At 42.0% G+C, this 12,658-nt stretch overlaps 1 protein-coding gene across 1 annotated transcript; it reads left to right on the forward strand.

The window, feature by feature from the left end:
• Positions 1-3,689: 3,689 nt before the first annotated feature.
• ap5s1 (adaptor related protein complex 5 subunit sigma 1) lies at positions 3,690-12,418 on the forward strand. The gene is made up of 3 exons (XM_033642200.2): positions 3,690-3,971; positions 8,031-8,322; positions 11,321-12,418. Exons 1-3 carry the CDS (start codon positions 3,790-3,792, stop codon positions 11,447-11,449), a joined length of 603 nt encoding a protein of 200 aa, XP_033498091.2. The 5' UTR covers positions 3,690-3,789; the 3' UTR covers positions 11,450-12,418.
• The last annotated feature ends 240 nt before the right edge of the window (positions 12,419-12,658 follow it).

Raw genomic sequence — 12,658 nt, forward strand, 5'->3', positions numbered from 1 at the left:
AGAACAAATCAAACCAGGACTTGACGTCAGTCTAAAGTAGACAATCCTGTCTTACAAGAATAGTTGGACATTTTGGTATATGCTTCTTGCAAAAAGTTAGATGTAAAGATTGATAACAGTCTCTTCCAACAGAGCCATGCTAGCTGTTTTCCCTTGTTTTGTGCTAAGCTAAGCTAGCCAGCTGCTGGCTTTAGCTTTATATTAACTGTACAAACATGAGAAAATGTCCAACTATTCTTTTAAAATTTGGGTTTTTATATTTCATCTTAAATTAACATCAGCTACATATTTGTTCACAATTTCACACATTTAAGAAGCTGTATGTGACATTCAGACCATGTCTGGGGTTTAGTCTGGAGGATTGTCTGCACATACTCCTCAAAATGGAGGCGGTTGAGTCAGCAGCTAGTTAGTTTAGCATAGCACAAAAGCAGGTAGCCTAACAGGGGAAACAGCTAGCATGGCTCTGTTGGAAGGCAACAAAATCTGGGCAGGGCCAGGCTAGCTGTTTCCCCCTGTTTCCAGTCTTTATGTTAAGCTAAGCTAACCCACTGCTGGCTGTAGCTTCATATTTATCGTACAGACATGAGAAAATGTCCAACTATTCTTTTACAATTTGGCTTTTTTAATCACATCTTAAATTAGCATCGGCTATGTCCTTGCTCACAAATTGTGACTAAAATCGGACGCATTAAAGGAGCTGTATGTGACACACAGAACATGTCTTTGATTCAGAGTGTGAGGCGTGATTGTCTGCACATGGTTCTCAAAATGGAGGTGGCTGAGCCAGCAGCTAGTTAGATTAGCTTTGCACAGAAGCGGGACACTGGGGTAACAGCTAGCATTACTCTGCCTGAGCGTAACAAGATCTGGGCAGAGCCAGGCTAGCTGTTTCCCCTGTTTCTTTATGTTAAACAAAGCTAACTGACTGCTGGATGTAGTTTTATTATTGTACAGACATAAGAAAATGCCAAACGTTTCTTTTAAAATTTTGCTTTTTGAATCATAACTTAAGTCAGCATCAGCTTCGTCTTTGCTTCCTGACTAAAATCAGGCACTTTAAAAGAGCTGAATGTGACATTCAGAATATATCTATGGTTCAGAGTCTGGGGCGGGATTGTCTGCACACAGTTCTCACCATGAGCCAGCAGCAAATTAGCATAGCTTAGCACAAAGGCTGGAAATGGGGGAAACAGCTAGCATGGCTTTGTCAGAGCGTAACAAAGTCTGGGCAGGGCCAGGCTAGCTGTTTCCCCATCTTTCCAGTCTTTATGTTAAGCTAAGTTAACCGTAATCATACAGATATGAGAGAAAATGTCCAACTTTTCTTTCAAAATTTGGCTTTTTAATCACATCTTAAATTTTCATCAGCTACGTCTTTGCTTACAAAGTCTTGACCAAAATTGGACGCATTAAAGGAGCTGTATGTGATATTCAGAGTGTTTCTATGATTTAGAGTCAGAGGTGGGATTGTGTGCACATGGTTCTCAAAATGGAGGTGGCTTAGCCAGCAGCTAGCAGCTAACAGTGCTAATGGGGCGACTTCTAAGATGGCAGCGTGACAAATCCTGCCTTCACCAAGCTCTCGGCCTCAAACTTTTCTTTGAAGCATTTATTGACTGTATATGATAAAGTTAAACTGGTGAAGATTATTGAAGGAGCTAATGGTGCTAACTCAATAAACAGCACTAACAACAGCAACAGTGCTAACACAGCTAACACTGTTAACCTCTGGGACACTGGAGGGTGGGTGCTACGCTTCCATGACAACACTGTCCCACCATCAACGATGTCTGTCGTATGAGCTCAGTGCAGAGCGGCGGCAACGAGCTAGCCAGTGGGACCAGGCCCCCAGGAAGTGCACCAGGCTTAGAGACAATTTTCATAGTATCCAAACAGTGAAATGACAACATCTGAGTCTGTCAGGTGATGTCATCGAGCCAAAGAGACTGGAAATCAGTGTCTGAATTTGTATGAGCACCCACCCCCTGTGAAATGACTCAGGATTTAAATGATTCAGTCCGATAACATTTTTAAAGTCTAGAAGAGCCACATGATAAAATAATTTTATCTCCATTCAAGTTAGCGGAGCGCTTATCCAGAGGTATTTTAGCTATGTCAGTCCGGACCAAAGTGGTGGATGGACTGACACTGCCAGCTCCGAAGCCAATATGACACCTTACGCACTCATGTGTCACTGCTGTCATCTCACAGCTTTACAAAAATGACACAAGCAGAGCAGGAATCCAGAGGAAGAGTTTTTAATCCTACAAAGAAATAAAATCCGTCCGACAAATAGAGGCATCTTCCTCAGGTCCTGTTCCAGTGTGTGAGCAGCAGGTCTGTGCCGGGCGGAGAGGGTGGGGAGGTTAACAGGACGCTGGAGTGAATGTTAACAAAGCTGAGTGAATGTTTTCTTTCTTTCTTTTCCCTCTCGCCACTTCTTCACACACACACACACACACACACACTGAGCGGGGCCTCTCAGAGTAAAGAAGCGTGACCAGCAGCAGCTGTTGGATTAACAGCTGCCTCTGTTTGTCTGCTGAGACCCTGAAACACTCGCTGATCTCTGATCTCACTCAGCCTCTCTGCAGCCGCTCAGTCTACTTCTTTACTCTACACTGTCTCACAGTCTTATCGACTTGGGTATTTGGGCTCCCTGTAATTTAATTAAACTCAATCTGATCAGATCACTTAATTCCTTTAGTATGTTTCTGAGCAAAAATGACAAAAATTCAACGGATCCAGCTCCTCAAATCAAATTAATATTCTGGTATTTAATCATAATAAATGAAATATCTTCATGTTTTGGGGTGTTGCTTGTACAAAATAAGCAATCTGAAGACTTTTGGAGAGACTGATTGACATTTTTAAGTATTTTCTGTCATTTTAGCAAAAAATATATAATTGCAGCTGTGTATGCCATCTTCACCTTCCCAAGCTTTTAACTGGTAGACATCAATTTTCACAAAGATTCAGAGAAACAATATTATTAAACTTATTTTGTTATCTGGTTAAAATGACATTATTCTTAAATAAAATTAGATGTCTTCTTCCTGAATTTCTTATTTCTTATTACAATAATATAATATAATATAATATAATATAATATAATATAATATAATATAAACTGTACATAGTTCTTATGTTTACCGTAATTCTATTGTTGTTAAATTCTACTATAGTATATATTGTAGTTACATTTTCACACTTACAGCCTCAGCACATTGATGATATGTTTTACTTTTAATATTTCAATTTTTAATATCTCAAGTACTAGGGTTAAACACTACAGCACAATGCACACTATTTTATTTTATTTTATTTTACTTTATTTTGTTTTATGTCATTATATTTAATTTTTTTATTTAATTTTTATTTTTATTCTATCCTATATTTATTTTATTTTATTTTATTATTTATCTCTATTCTTTACACCGGAGCAACTGTAATCATTCATTATTTTTATTTTAATGCACATTTCATTTCTATTTTAATTTATTTTATTGCTTCATATTTACATACTTTTATTTCATATCCTTATTCTTACTTCTTATAATATAATATAATATAATATAATATAATAAATATAATATAATATAATATAATATAATATAATATGGGAGCGCCATCTTGTGGTTAAAACAACGCATTGCAACGGTGGCCGAGAGCGGTCAGCTGACCAACGCGGAAGTGAATCATCAGTAACAACATTTAAAAGGCAGAGTTGTCCCTGTTGGTGACATATAAGAGGAGTTTTAGTGTTTTATCTCCACTCTTGTGAACATGGTCCGGTTGTTCCTGATCCACACCGTGTGTCCGGTCTCTGCTCTCGGTACCGGGGACAGCCGGGTCCTGTACTCCCGGGTCTTCGGTCCAGATGAGGGCATGTTGTCCGAGCAGCACCGGGAGCTGAACCCGGAGGAGAGGCGGCTCCTGCAGAGGGAGAGGACCGCTGTGGTGGCCAGGTGAGCCGGGGACATAGTGTTGAATGCTGATTCAGCTGCTGACGTTTAAGATGTTAGTTTACAAATAATCAGTGAAGAAATAAACTGATATAAGGTAACGTATATAGTTTATAGATTAAACCAGTGGTTCGCAAACAGGGACTCCAGGGGTCATGAAGAAAGTTCCAGAGGGCACCTGAAAAAAGAGTATGGGTTATTCTTCCTATTTAATTCACCGTAGAGAGGAGATCAGTCAGGATTAATGTGATCACAGGTTTCACTTCCTCCGTGTTTGTGTCCTCAGCTGCAGCTGAACTATTAGATTCTGAACATCAACAAACATATCAAAGAATGTAAGAAAATAATCATTTAATTGAATAGTTTTTAGTTTATTTATAGATTTCATAGTTTATGTAGAAAAGCATATCATTTTGTTTTAGACAGCTGCTGACTTTAAATCAATAAAAAAGTAAACCATGGCTACAGTGTGTCTGACATTTTTGCAGACACTGATAGCAGATGGCACCATTTTTAAATTAGGACCGTTCTGTTTTTGTCTTCACACTTTGAACACAGGAACACAGTCAAGGTGACAATCTGAGTCATCTGGATACAGATATTATATACAGATATTATGGAGACAGGTTGAGATGCACCGATCCAGCTTTTTCAGTTTCAACACCGATGCTGTGGCTTTGAGTATCAGCTGATACCTGATGCTGATCTGAAACCATGGTTGAGCTAAAAGCTATATACCTTTACATGTAGGAGAGAAAAGACTAGAGGCATCAGGCACTGATGACCACACAGTTCTTTCCTAAGATCAAATGAAACAAGATGAAACAGATTAATGCAATGATGAACTATTTATCTATAACAAAAATGAACAATTGTGCAGCAGCAGTTGAAATAGTGTGAAATACCTCCACACAGCAGATTCTCTCCTTCGCTCCATGACGTGTGACGTAGCTCGTGTCACAATAGATTTAAAGGCAAAGGATCTCCTCAGGTACAGGTTGCATTTTCCGATACCCGATCCATCTGTTTTGATGATATCGGGCCGATATTTGATCCAGATATGAGATCGGTGCGTCCCTAGAGACAGGGCTTTCTCTATCGCTGCCCTGAAACTCTCCCACCATTCAGATTTTCAAGAGTCGTCTTTTTTTTTTTTTTTTTTAAGATTTTTTGGGGGGCACTTTTAGGCCCCGTTCAGATGTAGCGTCTAAAAGTGCGTGGAAAACGCCAGTTCTGCCGTTTCCATCCTTTTATCCTAGGCACTTCGGAGGTTGCGCTACTGTCGCGCCTGCCGTTACTAAGCAACCAAAACCGCCTGTCACTCACAGGGGGAGTAAAAAAGTTACAAAACCATAAAAACAGCGTATCATCACGCTCACCAGTTATCCCAAGCTCCGAGCTGATAATTCTCCAGGCATTGTTCCTTCTGTTGGAGTCGAAGTAGTACGACGAAGGCAAGTCATATAACTCTGGATATCTCTGGACAAGAATGATCAGTCGCTCCTCCGTTGCTTGCTGCCTTTCACACCACCGGATGTTGTGGAGTCCGTTGGACGGAAAGGAACACATGACACACATGTCACATGACATGCAGTGCGCTTGCTGCATTCGAAGAAGCTGAGATTTTTCCATCTCTGTGCGCCGCGGACGCGCACAAAAAAACAGGCACGTCGCATCGAATGCGCACCGCTACGGCGTCGCTTTGGATTGTGAGCGCGCTTGCCGCGCGTTTACATTGAAACTAATGGATTTGTGCGCGCAAAAGACGCTACATCTGAACGGCCCCTTAGCCTTTAATGGACAGGACAGACAAGTGTGAAAGGGGGAGAGAGAGAGGGAGTGACATGCAGCAAAGGGCCACAGGCTGGAGTCGAACCCGGACCGCTGCGGCAACAGCCTTGTACATGGGCCGCCTGCTCTATCCACTAAGCCACCGATGCCCCAAGAGTCGTCTTTAAACACACTTTTACTCACGAGTCTTTAATTGTGCATAATGTTAGTATCATTGTTGCTGTCACAGTGTGGTGACAGTATTAAAACAACAAGGATACACTTTTTACCACAGGTGCAATAATAATGGTAATGCTAGGTTATCATTACTGTTATTATTATTTTATTGCTATTATCATTATTATACTTCGATTCAATGATTGTATCACATATGCTATATTGTATAACAAGCTGATCAACATCAAGCAAAACAACTCTAAAACCTATTGAGACAGTCTACAAACAAGCCTTAAAAGTACTTGATTAAAAAACCCAAAATGTACATGTTCATCATTGTCGCGTTCTGAATAAATATGACCAATTGAACTGGGAAAACATTGTAAAACACACTGATTCTGTACTTGTTTACAAAATTCTGCATGGTCAAGCTCCACCACCATTACTAAATTTTGTCCAAAGAAACTCTAACAGATCAACTAGAGCTGGCTCAAGGGGTGACTGTAAAGTACCACTCAGGAAAACTACATTTTGTCAAGCAACATTCTCCTATCGTGCATCCCAAACATGGAACATTTTACCGAGCACAATACGTGAATTACCAACTACAACATTATTCTCCAAACATCTTAAAGCATGGCTATTGGAAAACCAGATCTGTGAACATAATATCGTCTGAATTGTATGCTTGTTATCTGTTGTACAACCATTGTTATGCAACCATCTATAGTATATGACTCTTGTCCTGTTTTGTCTTATTTTAAGAATGAAATGCAATCTCTCACTTTATCATGGGCAATCAAGCATTTTAAAATCAAACACTTCCAGCCCTTTATCTTGGACAGCCAACAATATCATCTGCACTTTACCGGACATTCAAGCACTTCAAGCACTTTATTATGGACAGTCAGCTACAGCATTTTGCACTTTACCGGGCATTTTTGCAATAATAATCCAGTACTTGCATGCACAATTGCCACTTTGTATGGACCTTCTGATATGAATTTTTGTGGATTTTTTATGGACTTCCTAATATGAATCTTCAGCACATGCACTTTATAACTGTACGGGCATTGGTGCAATAGAATTTGACTAACTATATAATGTTGTCCCCAGCTCAGCTACACTGTCAGCTCTGTCATTGTCATGTGTTGTTGTTGTTATGTCATGCCTTATTCTCCTCTGTTATACTTCTCCTTGCTTTGATGTCCTTTTCTTTTTCTCTGTTCTCTTTCTCTCCCTGAACACCTACCTGCCAATGGGACAAGGAATGGAAATTAGCCGCTTGGCTACAATCTCTTAAATGTTTACATTGTTAATGTTCATTAATATGTTCTGTCCCATTTTTAAAAATAAACAAATAAATAAATAAATCACTCAGATTTGAATGTTTCCCTCTGTCTGTTTGTTTTTGCTTCTCTCTGTGATTAAACGTTTCAGTCCCTCTTGTCTCTTCACTCTTTGACTGATCTCAGTCGAACAGCTCCCTCTTCCTGTTTCCTCCTATAACACATCCTCTCCTCTCTCCTCTCTCTGCTGATGTCATGATGCACTCGGCGAGAGGAGGGCGGCTGTCAGTCTTCTCTGCATTCGACTCTCATTTGTTTCCAGTAAATGAGGATTTATTTCACTCAGTGTTTGTGTAGTTTCCTCCTCTCCCTCAGGACGACCTGTAACAGCTGATTATCTCTGCTCACCAACACCGACCCACGCTGCATGTCAAACAGCCACAATCAGTTCATTTGGGTGTTTTTTAGATTCATTTTCCAGCATGAAGGAAAAACAGGGACACTGACACGTCCTGTAAAGGCCTCAGTTACACTCAGATATTAATGTGGACTCAGTTATTAATGTTAAAATGCAGCATGAGGCTCACTGTGAGGGCAGAGAAGCTTCGTCCTGCGAGGCTGCCTGACTGACAAGTTTTTACTTTATTTTCCTCCATTTCATTGTAAATGAAATATTTTTGACTGCTGGTCAGACACAATATTCAGGCACCTTTAAATGCACAAAATACATGAAAACCTCAGTCTTCAGGTGATGTCTGGTTACCTGTCTGTATCTGTATTTCTGTGTCTGTGTTTCTGATTATCCTGCTGGTCGTCTGTGACTCAGGCAGGTGCGGAGCGCCGTCTGTCTGTCCCGCGAGGCTTCAGGTCGGATGCTGGTGGAGGTGGTGCCCAGTGAGGAGACGCTGGCCCTGCAGGAGGCCGACAGCGGAGTGGTGCGTCTGAGAGCCGGTGACCCCTTCTCTGAGGAGATGAGCGCTCTGTGGCTGGGAGTCCAGAGTGTGGGCTTCGTGCTGGTCTGTGAGCCCCACGAGAACCTCCTGCTGGCTGAGGGGACCCTGCGCAACGTGACCCGGCACTGCCTGGAGCACCTGCACATGCTGGGGCAGGGCAGCGAGGTGAGCACCACACAGTGTTCATGTTCCCTCACATATGTGCTGCACAGCCAGGAAGCCTTTTAGAGCTGCGTTAAAGAGCACAGGGTGACTCTATGGGCTCAATATCTGCACCCTGAAAGATCTCCAGTCTTTTTAAAATCTTAAAATGTGACTAAAAATTCACGTTGTATTAAGATGTGAGACTTTAGTCATTTTAAATCTTTGCAGTGTGTCGTCACATTAAAGAAGGAAAAGCTGAGAAATCTCTCTTTTCCTGTTTTTCACAAACGGACTAAAGGTTTCTCAGATCTGACTGTTGGTTTGTCACAGTGTGAAGGCTGATATGATGATGATGATGATGATGTTGTGCAGGAACTAGAAGCAGTGTGACAACAGAGGACTGACTGAGAAATATTATTATCCCTTAACTTTACCCTTAACTTAGATCTTCAGTCTTGTTTTTATCTGGACGTCACAACTGCACGGACCAAGCTTGACTGTGGCCAGTCTTTTGTTGTGGACCAGTCAACCTTCAGGAGATAAATTCATCCAGATTATTTTCATCTTGTCAGATATTTTTTGGGGTGCGACATCGGGGGTGCCAATATGTCAACAAAGGAAAAATAGTCAGTAAAAACATCTGGACAATGAGACGTTTGTAGATCCTCCAGCAGCCGTCTGATCAGCTGACACGTTAAAACATCGTGCTCATGGTTATTTTTCTACAGTCCAATTCTTTGTGTCTTCACAGTTCTGGCTGAAGAACACGTCGGTCTCAAGTCTCGAGTCTCTTGACTCGTCTCTAACCAGTGTTTGTGCTGGGACTCAACAAGTTGGAGTGAGTGGCTGTGTTGGACTCACTGTTGGCCAGTTTGTGAAGCAGGGATTAGAGGAGATTTATAATTGGAGAGTTCAGCTCTGACACTGTTATTTGGGAGACAATTATGATTTTGGTCTTAAAGGATAAGTCTGATGATATTCAACAAATCCCATGAAAAGACCAAACTCAACAGTGAACAGAAGTTAAAGCCTAAAATACATCTTCTTCCTCTGTGACAGAACCACAGCCGTGAGCCACTGACGACACTCACAGGCACAGAATACTCCAGCTTTTATTCTGGAAATGAAAATCATAAGATCTTTACATGACTAATGAAAATTAATATTCCACTAAAATTCCTGTTTACATGCAGCTGCACATACTCCGATTAATGTGCGCTAACATATTGTTTATCATGCCAACATATGGAAAAAGGGAACGGCTGTGTCATTTTGCTTCTTTGCATCAAAATAGGATTTATTCATTTTTCCACCACTTGTTCCTTTTTTCATTTCTTCAACCACTTTGTTCAAAAGATCAGTGTTGCCATATTTGCGCATGTTCAAAAACCATGGCGAAGAAAACACAGAATATTTTCCCATTTGTAATATTAGTGTGCGTGTAATTGTACCCACTGACTACGTCTTCATGCCCAATATTATTCCATAATTATTACAGATATGAAAGAATTGCACACTAATTTCATCCTGGTCATATAAAGAGCGGATTCCTTCCAGGGTTCCCACAATCATGAAATTCCTGGAAAAGTTATGAAATTAGAAAAACTGTTTTTCACATCTGGAGATGTTTTGGAATTAACGGAAGTTTTGAATATATAATGATTCAGGCTACTGTTGAAAATATCCAAAGCCAGGTCTCAGGGGCAGCAAAGCACCCAGACACTCCTCTCCCCAGTGATGTTTTCCAGCTCCTCCTGGAGGACCCGGAGGTGTTCCCAGACCAGATGAGATACATAATCCTCCAGTGTGTTCTGGGTCTGCCCCGGGGCCTCCTACCAGTGGGACGTGCCCAAAACACCTCTAATGGGACGTGCCCAAAACACCTCTAATGGGACGTGCCCAGGAGGATCCTGATCAGATGTTGAACCACCTCAACTGACCCTGTAGAGACTAGTCCTGTACGTTAGCCGCTGCTGGTTGCTAATTGGCTGAATTGTTCGGACGTGTACTCAGAAAATTACTCCCAGTCTTTACCAATGCTGTGTATTGTTATTTGTTTATTTTCTCACCAGTGTCCGTAATGTCCGTTTAACTTCCAGTAAATACAGTAATATACATTTTAATCTGAGCACAGTCGAAAACAGTTAGCTTCCTCACATCAGCAACACCTGTGCTGACTGGGATGAACTTAAATACCACAGTCTGCCTCAGCCAGTGACATAGTGGAGTGCCATCTAGTGGAGTGATGGGAGAATACATTTCACGCAACTCAAACATGTGGCTCCAACTGACCCCTTCTCAACGCGGAGGAGCAGCAGCTCTACTCGAACTCGAAATACGTTCCTGTTTTACTCATTTAAAATCTAGTTGCAGCGCTGCATTAAACGTCGTTATAATCATGTGATACACTTCAGTGTTTGCAACCTTTTGGTGACAAGAATGTCTAATGAGCGACTGAAGTTAGCGAGCGCTGTAGCGTATTTCCTTTTGGTGTAAAAACTAAAATATTTTGTGCATGTAAACGTCGTCCCTGTTTCACTGGGTGACATGTTCCTTTTACCGTGAACACACACACTGTTGTTTATTTTGACTCCGTCTCTCAGACACTGTCCTGCTGCTGCAAATACTCCCTGGACCAGCATATGTGTATTAATCCGCTGCTGAAAGTAGTCCCCAACAAATGCTCTGTTTCCTCCTGTCTGAGTGACGTCTGCTGGACTGAACAGGTGTTTTTACCTGCTGCAGCTGTAACGATGTTGCATTTAAATACAATCCTGTTTAAAGGCGTTGAGATCACGTCAGTGGGAGAGTTCACCTCCACAGATCTGTTGTTGAGTGCAGCATCGCTAACCAACTGTTCAACAACAGCAACAACTCATTACACAAACGGCTGTTAAAGAAAAACAGACAACAGTAATGAAAGCAGACTGCAGCCGTACGGGTTTTATCACCATCTGTAACTAACTGCAGTCATAAAAAACTCTGCACGACGCCATCACTAACAACACTTTCCCTCCAGGTCCTGCTGAGGAGCAACCGCATCGACGCTCTGCTCAGCCGCCTGCTTCCTCACGGCCAGCTCCTCTTCCTCAACCACCGCTTCGCCCAGAGCCTGGAGAAGGAAGTGGTGGCCTACATGGCCAAGTGAAGTGGAGCAGCCGACCTCCAGTTTAATTACGGCGAGCTGCGAGTGTTTGCGTTCACACACGCAGGCTGACTGTTTGCTTAACACTGGTGACATTCCTGCAGCAGTAGAAGAAGAAGGGACTGCTGGCAGCTGCTGCTTCAGATTGCACGAGGTGGTAAACACACACAGAGTGGTAAATATCTCCGTCAGCCACTTGCAGCTCACTGTTGACTGTTTACTGTGTGGGAGGCTTCAGTTCAAATCCTGTTTGTCAAATTGAAGAGTGGAAAGGAAAATGTGGCAGATTAAAGAGTGCAGCTGAAGAGGCCGGTGAAAAGCTCCTCGTCAACATCAAAGACTGCGATTTATCTGATTCACCATACTCCAAATGTCACAGTGTGACCTTGAGGAACCCACCTGACCTCTTGTCTTTTTTTCTTTGTGTAAATGAATCTCAGAGTGCTTTATTGCCTCGCTGTGACTCCTGCTGCACCTTCGTTCCTTAAGAGTAGGAGGAACCAGAGATGTTTTGTTGTTGTTGTTTTTGTGCGGCACAAAGTCTGATTCATCTCGTAGTAACAAACAGCAGAAAGGGAGCAGAGAAAGATCAAAGTCGGACCTGTTTAATGTCACTTTGAACCAAAAATGTCATCATTCAGGAGACGCTGCGGAGAACCAAACAGACAGGAAGTGACTGGAAATGTTAGAAACCCAAATGAAAGACATGTAGAGATGTTGGCAGAATACAGAGTGAAACAGGAAATGATGAGCGACAATGGAAACATCCAGACACAACAAATAACAAATGTATTCCTGTACCTTGTGAACATCTGTTGTACCTCCGACAGCGGCCCCCTGTGAAGCCTCAGACTCTGCTGCTCCTCCTCCCGGCCTCATAAAAGCCTCCCAGTTTTTGTGCTGGCAGCAAAATCCAAAACCAGAGCGAGGATTTATAGACAGGGGGTGGGGGGGGGGGGGGGGCTTCTGTCAGGATGCCAACATCAGTTCCTTTGATCTTCTCCTTTTTTCTGTTTTATAAAATAAAACCCATTTTTAGCATTACCCAAGGCGTATTCTTTGAAACTTGTGTACTCTGCAATCAAGGACACGCAGTGCGTTTTCCAAAAACGAGGCACCGGGGACGGCACATTAAAAATGATAGAACACACAGGAGGAGGATTTAGAGGTTGTGAACGTCTCAGGGGGAATAAAAGAAACACAGAGTCAACG

This window comes from Epinephelus lanceolatus, chromosome 15 (assembly GCF_041903045.1).
Source record: "Epinephelus lanceolatus isolate andai-2023 chromosome 15, ASM4190304v1, whole genome shotgun sequence".
Classification (NCBI taxonomy): domain Eukaryota; kingdom Metazoa; phylum Chordata; class Actinopteri; order Perciformes; family Serranidae; genus Epinephelus; species Epinephelus lanceolatus.

Bases quoted from the DNA above. Each gene is read 5' to 3' on its own strand.
- ap5s1 (XM_033642200.2), top strand. From the start codon at position 3,790: ATGGTCCGGTTGTTCCTGATCCACACCGTGTGTCCGGTCTCTGCTCTC. The intron at 3,972-8,030 runs GTGAGCCGGGGA...TCTGTGACTCAG, and splicing joins AGGACCGCTGTGGTGGCCAG to GCAGGTGCGGAGCGCCGTCT. The intron at 8,323-11,320 runs GTGAGCACCACA...CTTTCCCTCCAG, and splicing joins TGCTGGGGCAGGGCAGCGAG to GTCCTGCTGAGGAGCAACCG.